This window comes from Galeopterus variegatus, unplaced genomic scaffold, assembly GCF_000696425.1.
Source record: "Galeopterus variegatus unplaced genomic scaffold, G_variegatus-3.0.2 Scaffold547, whole genome shotgun sequence".
NCBI classification, from domain to species: Eukaryota; Metazoa; Chordata; class Mammalia; order Dermoptera; family Cynocephalidae; genus Galeopterus; species Galeopterus variegatus.
In genome coordinates, this window is record NW_007726658.1 from 487,321 (window position 1) to 509,427 (window position 22,107).

Consider the following 22,107-nt stretch of genomic DNA (forward strand, 5'->3'; position numbering starts at 1 on the left):
CGATCCCCTTACCGGCCAAAAAAAAAAAAAAAAAAAAGGCTGGGTAAGTATATACCTGTCTACACGTTTTTGTGCAATTTAAAATTTGAAAGATAGATTCAAGAATGCAAATGGATGGTGAGATGCAGAATTTCTTTTCACTGTTTGCTTATTCACAGTTTCTATTTTACTTACAAAGAGCATGGATAATTACTTGTGTTATTAAAAACTAATAAATTCACATTAAAAATACTCTCAAATAAATAATAAGGTCTGTCTGGGAAGGGACAGAGGGTTGAATTTCAACCTTTTTCTGGTCCTTTTGGGTGTTTCAGTCGTTATCTTGGGCAGATCCTTAGACAGAAGGCATCATATACACTATATACAGAGCAGGTACATTTCAAAGGGTGTGGAGGTGAGGAGGGTGAGTGGAAGAGATGAAGAGGAGATATCCCGACCATCAGGGACTTGTCTGGAGTCCAGGGTCAGGAAGGTGCCCAGGACAGAGCACAGAGTGGTTCAAGAATCATAAAAAATATCCTCACCCACTATGAAAGTTTGTCCAAGACCAGCTGTGAAGGGAAGATGTCTCTGTGTCTTAATTTCCTTCCAACCACTCCTGTCAAGCAGTGATGGGTTGCAGAGCAGCACCAAAGTCCTCTCTTCCTTTCAGACTATGTGTTACAGCTACATTAAATTGTATTTTCTAACAGTATGTTTTATTGACTTCAAGTCATCAAGTTGTTTTGCATATTCACTTGATCTGAAAAATACTTTTCATGGGCTTGTTAAGAGACTTGTACCCTTGAGATGTTAAGAGACTTGTACCCTTGAGAAGGGAATGTAATACCCATGTCTTTCTTCACTGGTACTTGGGCTCTTACTAGATACGCAATTTGTAACATAACCAGAAAATAAGCTTAGAGCTCTCCCCAAGCTGCCAAGAGTATGCAGCGAGGCTGAGCTGGCATGTAGTTTTCTCCTGGTCTCTCTCCCAGGCACCTAGTACCCTCCTCATAGATACTTAATAAATGTCTTTTGAAAACAATCTCTTATTTTTACATTCTTATAATTTTTAGAGCAATTCCATGGATGTTTACTATTTGCTGTTCCTGACAATTCAGAGGTAGGAGGCGGGTGGGAATAGCCACCCTCAGCCCCATTTTTTCAGTGGAGGAAATGGAAGCTACTTAGGGGTTGGTTGGACATGAGTGCAGGAAGCGGGATCAGAATCCACTTCCTGTGATTGCTGGTGTCCAAGTCCTGATGCTCCCTGGCTCATTTCCAGGATCTTCCATTAACCTGCCAGATATTACTGTTCGCAGCGAACCTGGTAACACATCTATGTCGCCTACCTCCCAGGGCTACTGTGGGTCTCAAAGAGATAACTTATATGAATGCACTCTTCAAGCAAGGAAGCTATGCAAATGAGTTACTACTGAAACAATTTTGTGTTAAATGCAAATGTTCTGCCCTCATGAGATCATCATTCATCACTGATGTCTCAGGGTGATCATTTGTTGGATAGTTCAAGTCATATTAACCCAGAACATTTAGATTGGGGGCAGTAAGGGTATTGGGGAGAAAATTCCAGGGCACTGGGGTACTATCTGGTGAGAGCATACGTGGTAGGGGGTGACATGAAAGTACCAGCCACCAGAGACAGAAGGAAAACACCAAATAATTCAAATAACTCAAGGGAATTATTTGAAGTGAGAGGCCAAGAAAAAGTAACACTTTTTTCACAGTTTCTAAGACTAGACCTGCCTGGAGAAATCTGTAGGGGGAGAACCAAAGGACTGAGGTATAATTTGCCAAAGATTAGTGATGCAAGGAGTCAAATCACCCTAGGAAAACTCTCCCCTCCCAACCCACATAAATGCTTTCTATTTCATGCCGCTACAATCCTGTTTTATTTTCTTCCCAACAGTGTTCATCTTCATTGCTATCTGGAAGTTGATCACCGTTTTAAGTACCAGTCTCCTCCCACTGGAGTATGTGCTCCATGGGATTAGACATACCATGTGTCTTGTTTATCCCTCTACCATCGCCATGTCAAACAGTACCCAGTACATAGTGGATGATTATTAAATATTTATTAAATATCTGTAGAATGAATGAATGAAAAGGAATGAAGAATGGCTCTGAAGCCTACGCCTTGCCACTGGATCACACTGCTTCCTTTGTTTTAATTCTTTTTAAATGGTATTCCTCTCCTTTTTAATGCCTTTAGGACTGGTGCAGAAGGAAGAACACTTGAATACTTGATGACCAAGAACGCTATAGTGCTTCAGAGATTCAGTGTGAGCTTCCTAGTTAGCTATTGGCATTGTCAGAACAGAACAGTTTTTCATTCTGAGTATTTCTGTCACTAATATTCCACTGTAGTGCAGAAGGAAGAACACTTGAATACTTGATGACCAAGAACGCTATAGTGCTTCAGAGATTCAGTGTGAGCTTCCTAGTTAGCTACTGGCATTGTCAGAACAGAACAGTTTTTCATTCTGAGTATTTCTGTCACTAATATTCCACTGTAGATTCAGTTTGGATGTAGCAGCTGTAGATCAGGCTTAATCCTTACCCTCCAGACAAGAATAGTTGATGTGGCAGAAGTTATTGATGTCAGGTTCTGCCTGGTTTGCCCCTTTTCTCCCTAAATGTAAGACTCCATAAACACAGAGGAAAGGGCAGGCAGCATCTCTGAGGATGGCTAGTGCTGCCTCAGACTAAGTCTGATTCCCCTCGGGCAACCTGATCTGCAGTCCTCTAGTTTGACAAGTGAGTTAGTTTTGGGGTTGTGGTTTACCATATTTCAGCCATCTGAAGTCTCACCACATATACAGTCCTTCAGAGAAGGACATTTTCATAATCATTTCACACATTTATGGTTATTTGTTGTTTTGCAAGTGTAACTTGGGAATGACAAGCTATAATTAGCCCTCTGCTGGGCCCATTTGCAGACCCCAGTGGGGATCATTTTAGTTTGGAACTGCAGCAAGTCTTCTTGTCTCAACCCACGATTTTTTACACTGATAACCTAATAATAGCTTACAATTTATGGAGGGCCATGCCAAAAAGCCCCCCTGGGTTCCAGAGAGGAGGAAAAAGAAAACAAACACAACACATAATTTCCTGTTTGTAAATAATAGAACCAAAATAAGCTATTTTCTCTTTGTGCACAAAATATAGAATTTATATGTGCTGAGCTAAACCAGGCTCACCAAATATGGTAACTAATGGATTTAGCATTTTTAGAGCATGTTGGAAAAGGTGGCTGAACAATGCAAGGCATTTTTTTTTTTTTGCATTTAAATCCTTTTCTGGAATGAAGCAGAGAATAAACAAGTAATATATAGCTTATGTTTCATTCCTGAGAAAAGGCAGGATGTGAGGTCTGTCTGCTGAGGAGCAATGATGGCATTCCAGCTGGCACCGTGCATAAATGCCAAGCACCATGATTTCATATCTATAATATGCACTATACCAAACAGATATTAACATTCTTTTATAGCCACATGTGAAATTTGCCTTTTAAATTCAGTTAGCATTTTATTTGCCCTCTTTTCTAAAAATACCAATGGGCTTAAATTCATTTTGTTCCTCATGCAGTGCCCATGACATAGTAATTAAGTTATGCTTTCTTAATGTTCTTCTTTTGACTTTAGCAACAATGTGTCATTCTTTACGCAGGGAGATCACGCACATGGGCTCTGATCAATAGGCTTTGGTCTCTGCACTCTCTTCCTAATGGTTGCAATGAATTTGCATTGATCTCAGGGTCACAGCCAGCATCTACAGGGTGACACCCTTGGGCCAGAAATGAGAGTAAAAAGCTAAATTTATGAGATATGCCTCCTTGGTACTGTGCTGTGATAAACTGACTTAATTGGTCAAGGACATTTAGCATTTATATGTCATTAAAAATGGGTATTATCCTAAGATTTCACAGTGCTACTTCTAAGTGCCATTGTGTCATTTTTCCCTCTAGCAATTTGTGATATATAAATCAAGATTACTGTTGGGGGGAGGGAAGTAGAATTTTTTTAGAAGGTATACAAATCTATATATGCACAAAGCAATGAACACCAAAAATATCTCACACTTGTAGTTTACAAATGTCTATAAAGATTTTGTGGTGGATAAAATAAACTAATTTAAAAATCTTACAGAATCTATGGCAAATTCTGAAATTATGTATTATGAGAGTAAGCACAAATACTATCATGTACAGAATATGTGACATTTTTATATTAAAATTGGTCCTTGTGAAATATTGGGAAAAGACAAATCTGTACAGTCAGAAAGTACATTAGTGGTTGCCTGGGGCTGGGGATGGAAATTGGGAATTACCTGAAAATGGCCAAGAGGGATCTTACTGGGGTGATGAAAGGTTCTAAAACTGGATTAGGGTAATGATAGCACAATTCAGTTAATTTACTAAAGATCACTAAATTGTATACTTCAAATGGGTGAATTTTTTGGTATGTAAATTATGCTTCAATAAAACTATTAAAAAATGCAGGCTCTGCTTGCATTTAAAGAGAGAAAAGCAAAACAAAACAAAACCATACAGTGGGCCTTGAATTTTGCAGTTTCATTACCTTATCTTCAAATGTGAAAAAGGAGAAGTGAAAATCAACTCAACATTATTTACAAGTCATTTCTTAGACACCTACACTCTTGTTAATCACCATGGAGCAAAAAGGCCTAATGCTTCTACTACACTCGATGGTCACTCTCTTTGGAATACACCTTGAGAATGAGAAGAAGGGGAAATTTGCATTCATTCACACCACACATGCATAACATCAACCCCTCAAACACAAAACGCATGCACAAACATACACAGACACACATCCATGCACATGCATACCTATACAGCATGGTGTTTCTGCCAAGGGTCCTTGTTTTGGCTGACCTAGAGTATGTAAGAAGGCCTAGATAGAATAGGATAGTAATTTTAGCTCCTTTCTCTTATACTGTGACTTTTATGGGACTGAGTGAAGTTGGCTGGTGTGGAGTTGGGGCATGAATCCAAAGACTCTGCAGGGCTTCAGATTGGACATGACACATGCTGACTGTCCCTGCTCCCTGGACCACCTCCTGATAGATGACATCATTGTTATCATCCTGGTTCCCCTCCAGCCTTGTGCTCAATGCCAGGTGCCCATGCAGTACTTCCCTTTGAGAAAAATAAATCAAGGATTGTAACTGCCAGCAAAAAAACTTAAAAGTACTTAATATAAACTCTTCTTCTGAGCAGAAAGAATAAAGGGTGCAAACAGTTTTGAAATGGATATTCCCCAGGTTCTTACAAATGATTTGGGCCTGCTGTGCAGTCTATTCTCCAGTGTTTTTTAGTGTAGAATAACAAGCGGTTCTGGTGCCATTTATAGAGCAAATTTCACGAAATCTCGTTTCTAGCCTTCCTTTGTTTCACTCTCTCTTCGTAAATTTTTGCTTTTGTAGGCTTCCTTCAACTCTAATAACTTCACCTACTTGTGGGAAAGTGCACTGCAAAGTAGAAAGCATTTTACCTCCAGACAGCTCCTTGCTGGAGTGAAGTTAAAATGAGGTCCCATGGAAAGCCACTTGACTGATTAGGGCTATTCAGTGCTGTTCTTCTGGCAGTGTCCCTGGGTGGCCTTGCCTCTTGGCCTGACTACAGATCTGAGGGTCCATTTTCAGCAGTCCTGACCTTTCTCAGTAGTAAAGAAACTGGTCACTTATTAGAGTATTTGAAAACAAAAAACACTTGCCCTTTAGGATCCTCTTGGGGGAACTGACATTGTAGACATTGGGAAATCTTGGCTCAGGGTAAAGTAATTCTGTTTTCATTTCCATTTAAGCTGATGCAAAATGTTAATCATCTTAGTAAATACGTATACACATTGTAGGATAGCACTTCTTGAACACTGTGGCTGTCTGACTTGAAATGCCAGCGTTCAGAGGATGGTGCTCACGAAAGTCAGTGAAACAGCAGGAAGCAGAAACGCATTTGGGGATGTCCACCTCACCTAACATGGGATAATAATGAAGACAGGCTGAGAATTGACCTGGCTTTCTGTTTTTCAATTACTGCAACACAGCTGAGCTAAAGACCCAAGGAAGCCTAGACCTTTTTAATCAGTACATCGAAGTAGATGTGAAAAGAGATCTAACATTTTTTGAGTGTCTACTATATGCTTGACCCTGTGCTGGGTACTTTACAAATGCACTCGCCTGGTATCCTCACTACGAGTCTGTGAGATAGATTCTCGTGTTCACATGATTCAAGCTAAGAAACTAAGGCTTAAGGAGTTAAGCGATTTGCTTTTGGGGGAGTCCTACATACATCTAGTAGGTGGAGGAGGGAGGGATGGGTTTGAACTCAGGCTCACGTTCTTTTATATGCCCTTGGTGCATATTCATTAGCATCGCACTAAGAGAAGACTTTATGTAATTTTTCTGAGACTGAAGCTGTTAATCATCAATCTATCTGTGAGCCCTGCACTGAGAACACCAAATCTGTCTGAAGTGGGATCAGATGAGAAGGAATGATTGAGTCGATCTGATTCCCTGTCCCTGCTGTTGTTCTAGGGAGTTCAGATGGCTCTGTGAATTCAGAATGACCAGGTATAATTTTCCACTGACAGACAAGCGTGTTTGTCTTGGGTGGGGTGTTGCCATGTTCCCTCCTGACCCCATTTCTGCAGCCAAGCCAGAGTTAGCTTGAGTGTGTTTGCTGATGAGGTCTTGGACAACAGCTCTGGTGATCCCACTCCCAGATTCCTACTTCTGATCAGAGAACAGAACACTGGAACTTGATTTCCAAAGCTGCCAGTAAGCCTTTGCAGAATGTGAGCTGGGGAAGCACCCCCAATATGTCCTTCCCGGTCCCCACTGGACAGCCATGGATCACAGGCAGTTTGTCCTGGCTTGGAATGACTACATCTCCCTTTGTGTTCACTTCCATTGGTGGTACATGGCTGTGCTGATGAGGATTATCCTGGTATTCTATTTTTTGCCAGCTAGGTCAGAGCTGAACATCTTTAAAAGAGTTTCCTGTTGCCTCAGTGTTTAAATTTTTACATGTAGGAGATATTAAGAGTTCATGGGTATAGAACTGAGTCTTTATTCATTTCTGAAATGTTTTGAAGCATGGACTCTACTAGGTGTTTTTGATGCCAAAGGGATAATAGTGCCTGACCTTAGGGATCCTGAATATAATCCCACTGTTCCATGCTTTAAAAGTGGAAAATACTAAAATTGAGGAAAAGCGAGAAATTAGTAATTTTTAAAATATCGTTAGGCACATGGGAAAGAGTGTATGTAATATATTAAAAATAAATCCAAGGTGGCATGATAGAGTGGCTAAGTACCAGATTATAAAAATGAAAGATAATATGGATTCCACAATTTACCAACCATATAAACTTGAACTAAATAAGGACAAATCATTTATTCTCTATGGGCCTTCATTTCCTCATGTAGCCTGAGGATCCTGGTGCTCACTTTCCTATAAGCTGTAGAGTGATCTTTAGACAGGGCCACCACTGTAGTCATCCATGGATGTCGTTCCCTATATATCACCAGGAGTGTCATTCTGATTATGGTGCCTCCTGGAGACTGCAGGATGCAACCTACACAATTATACAAGTTACTTTAGGGTCCACTGAGAAATAAAACAACAGGACACAGGAAATTGTAAAGTACTTGGTACTTAAGTCTACTACAGAATATCTTAGTTTTGAGAGTTATCAGAAGCCAGGAAATTAATAACTGAAAATGTTAGCTATCAATTGCTAATAATTTTTTTTGTTATTAAAAAACTAATGTTTTCTAGCACAGTGCCAAACAAAGAAAAATCTCATTTTCAGGAGAAGGATCAAAGGGACAAAAAAATAGAGGTTGGGAGGAGGTGACTTCATTTCACATCACTCAATGATATAACCTAAATAAGATAGTAGATGTCAATATAGCACTTATACCTGGCACACAGTGGAGCTTTATGGTAAATTTAAAAAATTTCCTGTCCTGATCATAAAACTTTTCCCATTTATTCTTATTTTCTGATGATTTTTATCCCTTTGGAAATTTTTTACAGTTGATCTCAGTGTAAATAATGATAATTATTTCATGCATTTAATACAAATTTTTAGTTGACAAGGTGCTCTGAGATCCATAATATTACTTAATCTTTTCCTCAATGCTGTTTGAATTGCCATATGTTATTTATGCCTGTTTTACAGGTAAGAAAACTGAGGTGGTTCAGAGAATCCATAAGTTGATACAGTGAATAACGGTTAGAAGTCCAGTTTCCTGAACTCAGTTCTAAAGCTCCTGTGCTTTTCATTAACACTGCACTAAAAGAACATACTGAAAAGCCAATATAACAGTTTTATATCAAATTCTTCCTATGGAATTTAGAAGTCTGGAAATGATGTAACTTCAAATGCCATAAAAATTTAAGTTCCATATACAAAATGGAAAAAACCTTCTATGAAACTCCTAAAATTGTTTCCTTTCCCTTCATGGCTTAAAATTTCTAAAGGAAAATAATTCCTACTTCACGGAGTTCAAAGGATAAAAGGATATTTGAAACAATGAAAGAAAACAGAAAATCTTACAATGCCAGCATCTAAGTGACCTAGAATACCTAATTTTTAAACTGTTCTGGCCCAGAAGTAAACAGCTAATAAAGGGAAGCTAGAGGGGCACCAGCAAGGACCAGGCAGAAGCCCATCCAGATGTGTGGAGAAAAATCAAGGCAAGACTTAATAAGGCAAAAATATTCCTAGCACATCAACATTTAAGAGTTTTCCCTGCAAGTAAAAAGAAAAATGCTTACTTGTATTTGAATCTATAGGAGCAAAAAAATGAAAGGAAATTCCCTATTTGTAATTTGGTATATAAACTGGAATGTCTTGGCCCAGCATACCCAAGGTTACCCCAAGTAAATAATTATAAGCTAAAATAATGTGGAATTACAGGTGGTCCCTAGTACAAAACAGGTTGGGTTCCAAATGGTCCTTGTAACATGTCTTTTTCTTGGCTTTTGAGCCTGTTTTTTTCCCATAGAAACAATGTGATATAATATAGTTATGGACCCATGTCAGGCTACTACTGCAAAATGCTTATTTAGCACTCCACAGAGTGTACTTAATATTTTGAAAGTACTGGCCTGAGTTCTGGGTCTTAGAAGTAAGAAACATAGGAAAAAAAATGAATGCAGAGAGTCAAAAAATATTTTACTTTTTATCACAGTTCTCACCATAGCTAAAATTGTGAACGAGGAAAATGTTTCTGTTCTAAGGTCCTCAGTTTACTTTGCCCCATCTTATTACAATAACCCTCTCAGATACATCTATTGTTCAAGGACAAGCCACACTATAAACATATCTACTATTTATCTCCCTTAATAATCATAACTTTACTTCTTAGCTTTCTCTAGAAGGTGTTAGGAAGAAAGCAATCTGATTGAATCAACTCATGCTAATGTGTAAATGCTGATTTGTACATTGTCTTATATACACAACACACACACATGCACCCACACAGAGAATTACATTTCTTATGTGTTAGTTAGATGCTATTTTATGAGCCAGAGAGAAAGCAAAAAGGACAAGATTTCTGCTCCCATAAAGCCTAAATTTCAGTAGGGAGAATTATATGATAGCATCATTCAAAAATAAATAAACCCCCAAATCCAGAAAGTAATAAATACTCTACAAAAATTAGAGTGAAATCATACAGAACTAGTTGACCACTTCACATTCGGTGGTTAGAAAAGGCCTCTGAAGATATTTCAGATGAGATACAATTGAAGACAAAGAGCCAATTTTGTGTAAATCAAGGTTAAAAACATTTTAGACAACGAGTGCAACTCTAAGAAAGCAATGAACTTGGTGTGTGGAGGACAGAAGGCTGGTGGGTCCAAAGAACAGTTGGCAAGGAGAAAAACTGAATGGAAAGATGGGTGGGGGCCAAATCACACAGGTCTCTGTAGGTCACCGTGATGGGTTGTGACTTGATCCTAAGTGAGACAGGAGGCCATTGGAACATTGTAAGCAGTAGTCTGGCGTGATTCACATCTTAAAATTATCTCTCTCAGAAGCTGAGGACAGATAGGAGGCTCCTGCAGGGGTGCTGGTGGGAGAGAACAGCTACATAGACAGGATGGCCGTGGTGAAAGCAGAGCAAAGTGGGCCCCATCAAGACATACTTTACAGGAAAGGTCTGCAGGAAATGGGCTCACTGTGGGGAGCAGGAAAGTGGAATCAAGGACACCTGGGAGGATGATGATGATACTGTATTCCTGAGAAAGGCAAGAGCTGAGAAGAATAGGTTGAAGGCCATTGGGCAGTAGGAATGACAGTTTTGGTTTGGATATGGTAATTTTGACCTGTGAATTATTCATCCAGCATGAATATAGGGAAGGAAGTTGGTATATGAATCCAGCACCTGGGGGAAGTCGAGGCTGGAGATATACACTTGGCATTTAAGCTATGGACACTAGTGTTCAGGGAGTGAGCATGGACCAAGAAGAGAAGAGGGCTGCAGACCAGGCTGTGGCTCCCACCAACAAATAAAGGTAGAAAGAGACTGTTCAGGAAGCCTCTTCTTCCAGACAGGTAGGTTTGTGGAATGGCGATTCAGGAAAAGCAGGTCCTTCTACTGACAGGTGTGTGTCTTCAGCTCTCAGGCACACCTATGTTGAGGGTGAGTGAGATTAAAGGTAGAAAGAGACTGTTCAGGAAGCCTCTTCTTCCAGACAGGTAGGTTTGTGTAATGGTGATTCAGGAAAAGCAGGCCCTTCTACTGACAGGTGTGTGTCTTCAGCTCTCAGGCACACCTATGTTGAGGGTGAGTGAGACATTATGAGTCCTCCTCTGCCAGTAGATTATGATGAGCATCTGATAGCAGTTGGTATGAGGAAGAAGCTCTGTCTCACCCAAAAAGTCATCAGCTTTTTTGTATAGATTTTGAACAATATGGTAGAAAATACTTTTAACAAGATAGGTGGCTTTTTAATTCTGCCCTGAGGAAGGAGGACTAGCATGGGAGTTTTCAATGCCAATCTGGCCAGTACAATCTAAGAATCTATGAGTCTCACCTAGAAAGAGGCAGCGGGATATAAGAAAAGAGGCAGCAGCCCTTCTACTTGAACAAAAGTGCCAAGACGTCAGCCTAGAGAGAAAGCTGGGCCCTGGGACCAATGCTGATTAATGGTAGGCTGTAAGTGGAGATAATTAGTTTACTTTATTCTTCTTCTGCCTGTAGCAACTTGGCTTTGTCATCTGGAAACACAACATCATTTTTTTTTTTTTTTAGGAGTCAGGGGATATAATAAATCAGCAGGGTTGATGAATAAAATCAGAAATATTACGCTCATCTTGTTCCATTTCCACAGCTCTTTTGGGGAAAAATGTGTGTTTATATACATACAATTGTCTGAGATTACCTGTGAGTGTATTGTTTGGATAGCATGCTGCACAGTTAATATTGAAGCAAATTATAGGAATTTTCCCAAAGAAATCTGTATTCCGATGGGAAGCATTCGTGGCAGTGTAGGGAAACCATTTCCACAACTAATGATTCTGTTGTATTCTCCCCAAACAGGTTTTCTTACCTCTTAATGTCTCTGCCTAAGTTCTGAGTTGATTTTAAGTGGCAGAAAGAGCAACTCCTCTAAACACTGAGGTTTGCTCTAATCCACATTTCATGTTATAGAAAAATGATTTCATTTTAATCATAGGGCTGTCACCCTTTTCAAAAGAGTTTATTAAAACAAGAGATACACAGAGGCAGTTTGGAAGATTAGCAGAGAGAAAAAAGAGCCAGTTTGGGGGTATTGGAGATGAGGCACTGGAGAATAAAAAGTATTTTCAGGAACAGGGATTTGATGCAGAAAAAGCATTTTTTATCTTCTTGAAAACAAGAGATGCATTTGGTAGGATGAACTGCTGCCTTTCTAGAAAGGCAGACTGATTTTGGACAACTGTCATGAGAGACCTAATTTTGCCTTTATTATCATAATTTGCACATATGCTCCTCAGGGTTTAAACCCACTGCCAACAGTGTGTGCTAACTTCAAAACCAACTGATGCAGTGACTTAAGCCTTAGGGAAAGGAGACCCCAAAACCTATTTTCTTATAATAACCTCAGACAGAAGCAATGAACAACAATGATGTTTAGTTCCTCTGGTTGTCTATATGTTCCCTAAACAAAACAACTTGAGATGAATATTTAAAACTTTTCTTCTTACTTGGTAAATTTCTGGTAATTTTTGGAAAAAATGTGGAACCGTTGGCACGTAGCCGGGGTTGAGAGAGGAGCTGATCCTCAGAAGAGTCCTCAACAGTCATCTGGAAGACTCTGAACAGCACTGCTCACTGGGGTACTCTCTAAATCCCCTGGTTCATCCATCACTCAGTTGGACACCAGAACCATGTGAGGCCTCTAAATCAAGACCCCCGAATGGTAAGTCAGTTGGATAACTTCATGTGTTATGGCTGACCAACACAAATCTACACTTTGTAAATCTTACCCAAGGGTATTCCAGGTAACCGTGGATGGAGTGTTCAGATTTATATGGGTCAGATCATCCTAAATTATTCAATATAAATAATAATCATAAGAGCTGCTATTTTATTGGATTCCTTCTATGTCTCAGATGCTTTACTAGATGCATAATTTATAGGTATTTTTCTCCAGTCTTTACCACGATTCTCCATGTTAAGTATGGTTATCCCTCTTTTACAAAGGGACAAAGAGGCTCAGAAAGGTTAAGTAACTTGTCCACAGTCACTGCCATGACAAACATGTGCATGAAGAAGAGCAACTGGTGAATTCCAGTGAAAAGAAATACATGATTTCAACTGTACTTGTTTTCAGACTCAAACCAAAAGCCAGGACTGCCAACTACAGCAAGTGTTAGTAGAAATCATAGTGTTTATATCAAGACTGTGGTAAATGGGGAACGTGGACAGTGAATGGCACCATCTGCAGGGCTATATTTGTTCACGTCTTGCCTTTTTCCAAGGCCACTGTAATGCTTGTCCTGGGTCTGCTACTTGGTAGAGAATGTGAGTCTTGTTGCTTAATGTCAGGGATGTGCATCTGTCAGGATGCCACCTAGTGCTAGGCAGTCGGTCTGGAATTTCAGTTCCAATAAACTCTGATGTGCACCAGAGTCTCCTGAGCTTAAAACACACACCTCTGAGCCTTACCCCTAGATCTTCCATAGGTTGGTGTTGGGTCTCATACATTTGCATTTTTGACAAGCTCCAGATAATTCTGATGGCCACCAAAGTTTGAAAATTACTGTTGTCAATGTTACGTTTGGGAGAAATCTGAGTAAACACAGTGAACTACAATTGTAGCTTGGAAGAAAAATTCAACTTGTAAGGAATGCATGAAAGAATGTTCACAAAATGTATATTTGGCCTGCTTTTTGTCAGGATTACGTTTTTCCTGTCCTGATCAATGTCTATTTTCTATTTACTCCCATTATTATTTGGGTCAAAAGGATATTTCATCAGGTCTCCAGTAAATGTGTTATCTCAGTTACAAAGTTTCATAGAAATCATTCAAACCTTACTAAGTATATAAAAGACAGAAATTTTGTTTTTGAAGATTATTCTGTATGTCTGTTTTGTTTTGTGTTTTGAAAGTGCTCATTATAATGAGCAGAAGTTCATCTGAAAACTATGCATCAAACCAATCTGCTCTGTCCATGCAGGTCGTGGAGACCCTGTGGGAATTCTTTCCTGCCATTATAATGATACAGACCACCTCTCTAATCTTGAGAAGTGTCATGATAATGTTCTGGCAGTGACATTCTTTACATCTCTTGGCCGTCATCCTTCATAGGCCTGGTTCCTTATCACAGTCCTTGAAACTGTAGGAAAGAAAGGGTCAAGAAAGCAAACGAACTTCTGCTTTCTGGGGAAATTATATAGGAATGTAGTCTCTACCTGGCACTGAAGTTCCAAGTGCGACGAACACGACTGCAGTCACGGAATCTTTCAGGCCAATGGTGCAGCCAAAGTGGGAAGCCAGGTCTCCGATGAAAGCTGTCAGTAGGCCAATCATCAGGATGGAGACAATAAAACACGCCCAGCCATTCCAGTATTCTGTAGGGGGGACGAAGGCAAAGAGGACTTTCCAGAACACAGTCAGAAAGTGCATCACGTAATCGAAACAGGAGGGCAGCTTCTCTTCCCCACATTCGTCGTCGTCATCATCTTCCCCTAGAAGAAAGGAATGAAGCACACTGTATCACAAGCCATACTACCAGGTCTTCCTTTGTCCCGATCTCTCCTTCCCAGGCCCATCATCCCTCCACTCTGAGTGACAGGAGACCATCAGAGGTAGGGGAAGCTTAGGATTTTCCAAAAGTCAATCATGATTAGCCAATTAATTATCAAGGTACTGAAATGCCTCCTCACTGTGGCTCATCGGTCAATGGCAAAACTTAAGCCCCATCCAGTTCTGCTTACATGCAATTAACATGCTGTTTTTACTCTCTTATCTCCTTCAGTGAAATTTGTCACCTCAGAGAAACGCAAAAAATTTCTTCCAAAAAATCGAAAAGCCCTGTGCCGGGCTGAGAAAGAAGTCTTTTGTGAAGAAAGATAACTGTGGAGTTCTACCAGGGTTCTTTGCTTTCAGCTCGAAGTTCAGCTCTGGAGGTCAATGGTTATAATAATCACTTACAGGACACTGTTCAAACAAGTCCCTTAATCATGGCTCTGGGCCTTGCATATTTCCCCGGCACAGGGCAAACGTGCATGCTCTTCATGAGATGCTCCAGGGTGAGGCCATCTGGTGCAGATCATGACTGGGAAAACCCCCTGAACACACAGGAGCTTTGAAGGAAAGGTGCTCTTCACAAAACATGAAAAGAGAAATGACTGGATTTGTCACCTATTGTCTTACAGGAAGAGAGAAGAGGCAAAGTCCTGCTCTCCATGAGCACATGGTCAGAATTATTGTGCAAATAGACTTTGGGGACTTTTGGAGAAAGTAGCCTTGTCTTGGAGTCTTTGGAAAGTCTCCAAGAAACTGTTGGGGAAAGCCCTAGAAGATAAGTGAAATCATCTTTGGAGGCTACCTAGGTGGGGAAGTGGAGTCACGTCGGCTGACTGAAACACGTATGAGTGAAAACACTGTTGACAGTGTCCTCCAGTGTTCATGCTGTATGGTTATTATGTGTTTCTAATGTCAGCCTTGCCTGAAAGCAGAAGACACTTTTTGTCAGTCTGGTATTTTCCTTTCTGCTGGCCTGTAGAGGGACAGAATGCAAGACCTTGGTGCTATCAGCACCAGGCTCTAACCAACCGACCTAACCAGCCAGTCTAGAAGATGCTTTCCAATTAAAGCACCTGTTATTAGATTCGTTGTCTCTCCCCTAAATTCATATGTTGAAATTCTAACCCCGAGTACCTCAGAATGTGACCTTATTTGGAGACAGGGTTTTTAAAGAGGTAATTAAGTTAAAGTGAGGCCATTAGGGTGGGCCGTAATCCAATCTAACTGGATAAGAAGAGGAAATTGAGACACACGGAGAGACACCAGGGATGTGTGTGCCAGAGGAAAGACCATGTGAGGACCCAGTGACAGTACCTCAGAATGTGACCTTATTTGGAGACAGGGTTTTTAAAGAGGTAATTAAGTTAAAGTGAGGCCATTAGGGTGGGCCCTAATCCAATCTAACTGGATAAGAAGAGGAAATTGGGACACACGGAGAGACACCAGGGATGTGTGTGCCAGAGGAAAGACCATGTGAGGACCCAGTGAGAAGACAGACATTTTCAAGCCAAGGAGAGATGACTCAGTAGACACAAAACCTGCCAACACCTTGATCTTGAACTTCCAGCCTCCAGACTGAGAGAACATAAATTTCTGTTGGTTCAGCCACCCAGCCTGGGGTATGTCGTTGTGGCAGCCCTAGCAGGTGCAGACAGCTGTCCTTCGGAAGCCACCTATTTTATGGCATTTAAATATTGGCACAGCTGCTCACTGTTTCTATTCCCTGATCTTTTTCTGTTTCCTCAGACCTTTCTTCTTTTTCCCTTCTTTTATTTTTTTTCCCACTTCTCTTTTATCCTACACGTTAACTGTCGGTAGAACTCAATGAGACGGTGGCAATTTTTAGGGCTTATTTGACAGAGGGAGGAAGAAGAGAACCATGTTAAGTCTTTCCCTGTCTCCTCCCCCCCCCATTCCAAAAGGAAATGCATGAACCCAGGAAAGCTCAGAAAATGCACCAGACTTTCTGGTTATATTTATTTTGTCTCTCCTCCTTTTTAATTTCTGTATTGATGGACATTTTATAATTTCACAGAGCATATGATTAAAACAGTTTGGAAAACACTGAATTTTAATCCATCATTCATACAAACACAGACTATTCTGCCTCTGACTCTACAAAATTACTTAATTTGGGGTGTCTAAGTCTCATATTTTGAAGGTGATCAAGAAAACGAATAATAAAGCTTCTCAGAAGCAGTGATGCTTATAAATCAAGAGTAGATGTTGTATTTGTCTTCAAAATGGAAATAATAACACCTTTCCCATGAGGATGTGTAGAGGGGTAATTAGATTATCTCTGAAAAGTGTTTAAGGATATTTGAAGGTAATGATTACCGTGGTGGTGCTGGGCCCTAAGGTTACACTCTAGTTTTTAAAAACAAAATTTAATCTTGCCCTCTGAAATTAAGTTCACGATCTGTTAATGCAAAATAAGTGTGTGTGTGTGTGTGTGTGTGTGTGTCTGTGAATGTGTCTGTGTGTGTGAAAGAGAGCAGCAAAGAAGGACAGAGATTTTCTTTTGTAGGCTTCCGGCATTACAAGGAATCTTAAATGTTTTAATGGTTAAGTCTGGAATGGGAGCCCCATCTGTTTTATAGCATCTGGAAGTAGAAGTGGGGATCCTTTCCCCTGGGATCTCACCACTTTCTATAAATTTTAATCTCCAACTTAGATGTCATTTAAATATTAAAAGTGACCACTGACTGCCATGCATGATGCACAATTACCCCGTCTTGGGGAAGGACAAAGAAATAAAATGTTCATCCATCACCATCTGTACTATACTTAAAAGTGTGTTCCTTCAAACGGCAGTGGAACATTAAATACAAAACAAAACAAAACACCCTGGGAGCATCTTTTATGTGACAACAGAGATGATAGTAACCTGCTGGTTCTGTTGGTTGTTTATGTTTGCCAGCTCAGGGTTACTGGAGGCTAGGTAATTCTTTCAAGTCCCCCCTCTGTGTTAGCAAAGAAACATACAGGTTGGTGGGTTTGCTTTTATAGGATCCCAAGTAAATTCCTCTTATCTCAGAATCCTTCTTTTCAGCTTTATGGATTCCACTAATGGAAAGATAACAAACAAGCTGTATTCGATTAATCCCTCCCATAGCCTTTTAAATGGCTTCCTTGATACACATTGGACTTTCTAAATATAACTACAACAAGAGCCAAATCACTAAATGTGCAGATAGTGGAGAGGGAATCACTCCAGCTACTGATGAAAAAGTGCTTGCACTGCCCCAGCTCTGAAGCATGAGAGCAAGGGCATCGTCAGCCCAAGCAACCGGGAAAGGCACCTCTCGCGTGGCACCTGCAGATAACATACCTTCCAAAGCAGACAGATGTTTGTTTATATCCCTCCCTAAGTGCTCAGGGTTTGGCCTCAGAAGGCTGTTGGGGTGTAATGGACACTTGGGTCAGAAGACTTAGTCTCTAGATCGATCCCTTTTGGGAGCAAGATGCTTAAACTTCCTGAGCCTCAGTTCCTCATCTCTCAAATGAGTTTTCTAACTCCCACATTACAGAGCTGCTGTGAAGACCAGAAGAGGAAATATCCAAGTCTCTTGTAAAACCACAAACCCCTTCACAGATAGATGTGCCATATCCATTACTGTTACTTGTCAGAAGGAAGGCAGTGAATCAGCACCACCTGAGTATCCTGGTTTCGCTGAATCTGTATTCTATTGGAATGAGCCATAATCAGTACAGTTTCCCCAAGCTGTTTGATTTTAAGAAGAGAAGGAACAGAGGGAGGGAACATGCTGGAGTGTCTGCTAAGTAACAAACACTGAGGTAAATTCTTCCACAGAACTGGTCTTATTTCATCCTTACAACAAAACTGCAAGGTAGGCATTATTAATCCCATTGTGCGTACAAAGAACCTGAAGTTCAGAGGATTTACTTGACTTTCTGAAATAACCACAGTTGGTGAGCTGCTGAGGCGAGATTTGATCTAACAGCCCAGAGAGCATTTTGCTACACATGCCTTACTGAAGCAGTCAAGGAGTTTAGCGTCTATCACATATTGATTCACAGTTTGAATCTGAGAATTCTTCTAATGCCTACTGCTACATAGATACAATCTTAGGAATGTAAAACATTGTTGTACCATCAGTAATATTTGTATTCTAATATTCTCTAGATGTGATTATTATTTTTTTTTTGGCAGGGTCAGCATATGCTTTTTCTCGCGTCCTTGGGGACCAAGTAAACCCAGGAAACAGGACAATCAAGTAAAGAAAGGGCATCATGGTTGTGACCATTTTGGAATCTACGTCAGAGAGTGACAGACAAGTTCTTTTTCCATTTCTAGTTGCCAAAGGTCAATCATCCAGTTCTAAATTGAACATCCTGGTTTGCGTCCACTCTAGAAATTGAGAAACTGGCCTAAGTCACCACAAGTCTGTAATGTAAAGCAGATGGAAAATATATGTTGCTGTTATTCTGAGGAAGTGTCTGACTTCCAGGTGTTCCTTCTGGGTGTTTGATAGGATTTCTCCTCCATAACTACCACTTTGTTGTTGTTTGGTTGGTTGGTTGGTTTTTTTTTTTTTGGAAACGTGATGTACAGTAATTACAAATCAAGTTCTACCCTCCTTTTATATATTTCTATTTCTCTTTGCTTTCAGAGGTTCTGATGGAGTCATAAAATGTAAAAGATGAACAAAACCTTAGCAATCTACTAATTCACTGTTTAAGGAAAAAAATTGAGAGTCTATCACATATTGATTCACAGTTTGAATCTGAGAATTCTTCTAATGCCTACTGCTACATAGATACAATCTTAGGAATGTAAAACATTGTTGTACCATCAGTAATATTTGTATTCTAATATTCTCTAGATGTGATTATTATTTTTTTTTTGGCAGGGTCAGCATATGCTTTTTCTCGCGTCCTTGGGGACCAAGTAAACCCAGGAAACAGGACAATCAAGTAAAGAAAGGGCATCATGGTTGTGACCATTTTGGAATCTACGTCAGAGAGTGACAGACAAGTTCTTTTTCCATTTCTAGTTGCCAAAGGTCAATCATCCAGTTCTAAATTGAACATCCTGGTTTGCGTCCACTCTAGAAATTGAGAAACTGGCCTAAGTCACCACAAGTCTGTAATGTAAAGCAGATGGAAAATATATGTTGCTGTTATTCTGAGGAAGTGTCTGACTTCCAGGTGTTCCTTCTGGGTGTTTGATAGGATTTCTCCTCCATAACTACCACTTTGTTGTTGTTTGGTTGGTTGGTTGGTTTTTTTTTTTTTGGAAACGTGATGTACAGTAATTACAAATCAAGTTCTACCCTCCTTTTATATATTTCTACTTCTCTTTGCTTTCAGAGGTTCTGATGGAGTCATAAAATGTAAAAGATGAACAAAACCTTAGCAATCTACTAATTCACTGTTTAAGGAAAAAAATTGAGAACTGTGATTCAATTGATGAAGTTTTGTTCCTTTACTTGCTTGTATCGGTGTATGTAGTGTGCGTGTTTAACACAGAAGGATTTGAGATAAACACAGTGACTTGTTCTGTCTTGCTCACACAGTGATCTAAAACTTCTCTGCTTGCTCTTTCCCCTTTTTGTGTTCTTGTATCTTATTTCTAGTGAGGAAACATTTATCAAATCCTCTCACCCTTAATGGTTTCTATATGCCACTAAATTCAGTAGCCCAAAGATTTATTCCCAGACAAGAATTTACCTCTTGTTCTAGATTTTGGAGAAGTACAATAAATATTTCCCTACTACCTAATTGGAGGGAAGTGCTTACATAATCACTGATGCAAATAGATAATGTCAACGATTTTTCTTCTAAGTATATTGAAAGATATTTCCTTATCAGAGATATTTCAAAACACAATTGGCTCAAGTTTCTCGATCTGTGAGTTGCCAAAGCACAGAAAAACAAAACAAAACAAAACTGCAGGCATTTGCTTTTATCAACTGAAATATGGATATTAGAAAATATCTGAACTTAAAGCTTTAGGAGGGCTTTGGAGCTTGCTGGGTTCAACCCCCTGTTTAATGTGAATTCTTTTAAAATTTCTCTGCCAAATGATCACCCGTGCCACACCTGAGAGTCTCAGCTATTAGGAAACTCATGTTCTTACAATCCAGGTTTTAGAGGCTCTGGCTGTCAGCTCAGGTTGACACTCATTTGCTGGTCTCATTCCTTAGGCCATGTGGAGTAAGTCCAATGCTTCTGCACATGACCTACCTTTGGGCATTTGAAGCTGGCTACTTTCCTATCACCCTCAGTCCTCCCTCCAAGTTCCTTTGTCAGGCTGGCCATGCTCCCCTGAGCACCCTCTAAGTTAGTTACATCATTGTCTTTCAAAACGCAGTGACTTGAGCTGAATATAACTCCAAAAAGCACTTAACTCACCTGCAGAGGGGAGGTCTTCTACCTTTCTCATTGAACAAATTTGCTTTCTTTAATGTACACATTAGGCTTCTGGTGGCCACGTCACACATTGTCATTTGCTCAGCTTACTTATACCTGCACATCATCAACAACTCACCACACTGTTTCAGTGCCATTTTTAGGTCATGGCTTCCATTTCCCACACTACTATAACTGATTTTTTGGGACATAAACATACAACCTTTCTCATCTATCCCTATTAGACTCTTTAAAGATCTGTGAGTTGCCAAAGCACAGAAAAACAAAACAAAACAAAACTGCAGGCATTTGCTTTTATCAACTGAAATATGGATATTAGAAAGTATCTGAACTTAAAGCTTTAGGAGGGCTTTGGAGCTTGCTGGGTTCAACCCCCTGTTTAATGTGAATTCTTTTAAAATTTCTCTGCCAAATGATCACCCGTGCCACACCTGAGAGTCTCAGCTATTAGGAAACTCATGTTNTCTCTGCCAAATGATCACCCGTGCCACACCTGAGAGTCTCAGCTATTAGGAAACTCATGTTCTTACAATCCAGGTTTTAGAGGCTCTGGCTGTCAGCTCAGGTTGACACTCATTTGCTGGTCTCATTCCTTAGGCCATGTGGAGTAAGTCCAATGCTTCTGCACATGACCTACCTTTGGGCATTTGAAGCTGGCTACTTTCCTATCACCCTCAGTCCTCCCTCCAAGTTCCTTTGTCAGGCTGGCCATGCTCCCCTGAGCACCCTCTAAGTTAGTTACATCATTGTCTTTCAAAACGCAGTGACTTGAGCTGAATATAACTCCAAAAAGCACTTAACTCACCTGCAGAGGGGAGGTCTTCTACCTTTCTCATTGAACAAATTTGCTTTCTTTAATGTACACATTAGGCTTCTGGTGGCCACGTCACACATTGTCATTTGCTCAGCTTACTTATACCTGCACATCATCAACAACTCACCACACTGTTTCAGTGCCATTTTTAGGTCATGGCTTCCATTTCCCACACTACTATAACTGATTTTTTGGGACATAAACATACAACCTTTCTCATCTATCCCTATTAGACTCTTTAAGAGAAGGGATTACCGAGTGCCTTTCTTTTCAATCTGTGTAAAAAAATAAAAACCTGTACTATGACATCATACCACCTTTTTCTAAGAACTCCTCTTCTTGGAGCTTTCTTTAAAATGTATTTGAATTATGAAGAAAGTTCCTTGGTGTGTTCAGTTGTCCTTGGGAAGGGTCTGAGCCCTGCAGTTGGTCTCTGTCTTACTGCCCTAGCCACACCCAGCCAAAGGCCTGAGAGAAAGCTTAGTCTTATACTGAGAGGTCTTTCCTCACCACCTAATGGAGATCAGAATTTGTGTGGAGACCCCATGCCTAGAATCTACTGTCCCTGGGCACCCACATGTATAGTAATATGTAGTTGCTCCTAGAGACCACGCTGGTCACT

The 22,107-nt window shown here is 40.2% G+C and overlaps 1 protein-coding gene across 1 annotated transcript in view; it reads right to left on the bottom strand.

The window, feature by feature from the left end:
- LOC103588301 (sodium/calcium exchanger 1-like) overlaps positions 1-22,107 on the bottom strand; it is a 95,288-nt gene that overhangs the window by 14,026 nt on the left and 59,155 nt on the right. The window contains exon 7 of the mRNA XM_008569954.1: positions 13,939-14,214. Coding sequence (XP_008568176.1) covers positions 13,939-14,214 — 276 coding nt within the window. The remainder of the gene's footprint in view (positions 1-13,938; positions 14,215-22,107) is intronic.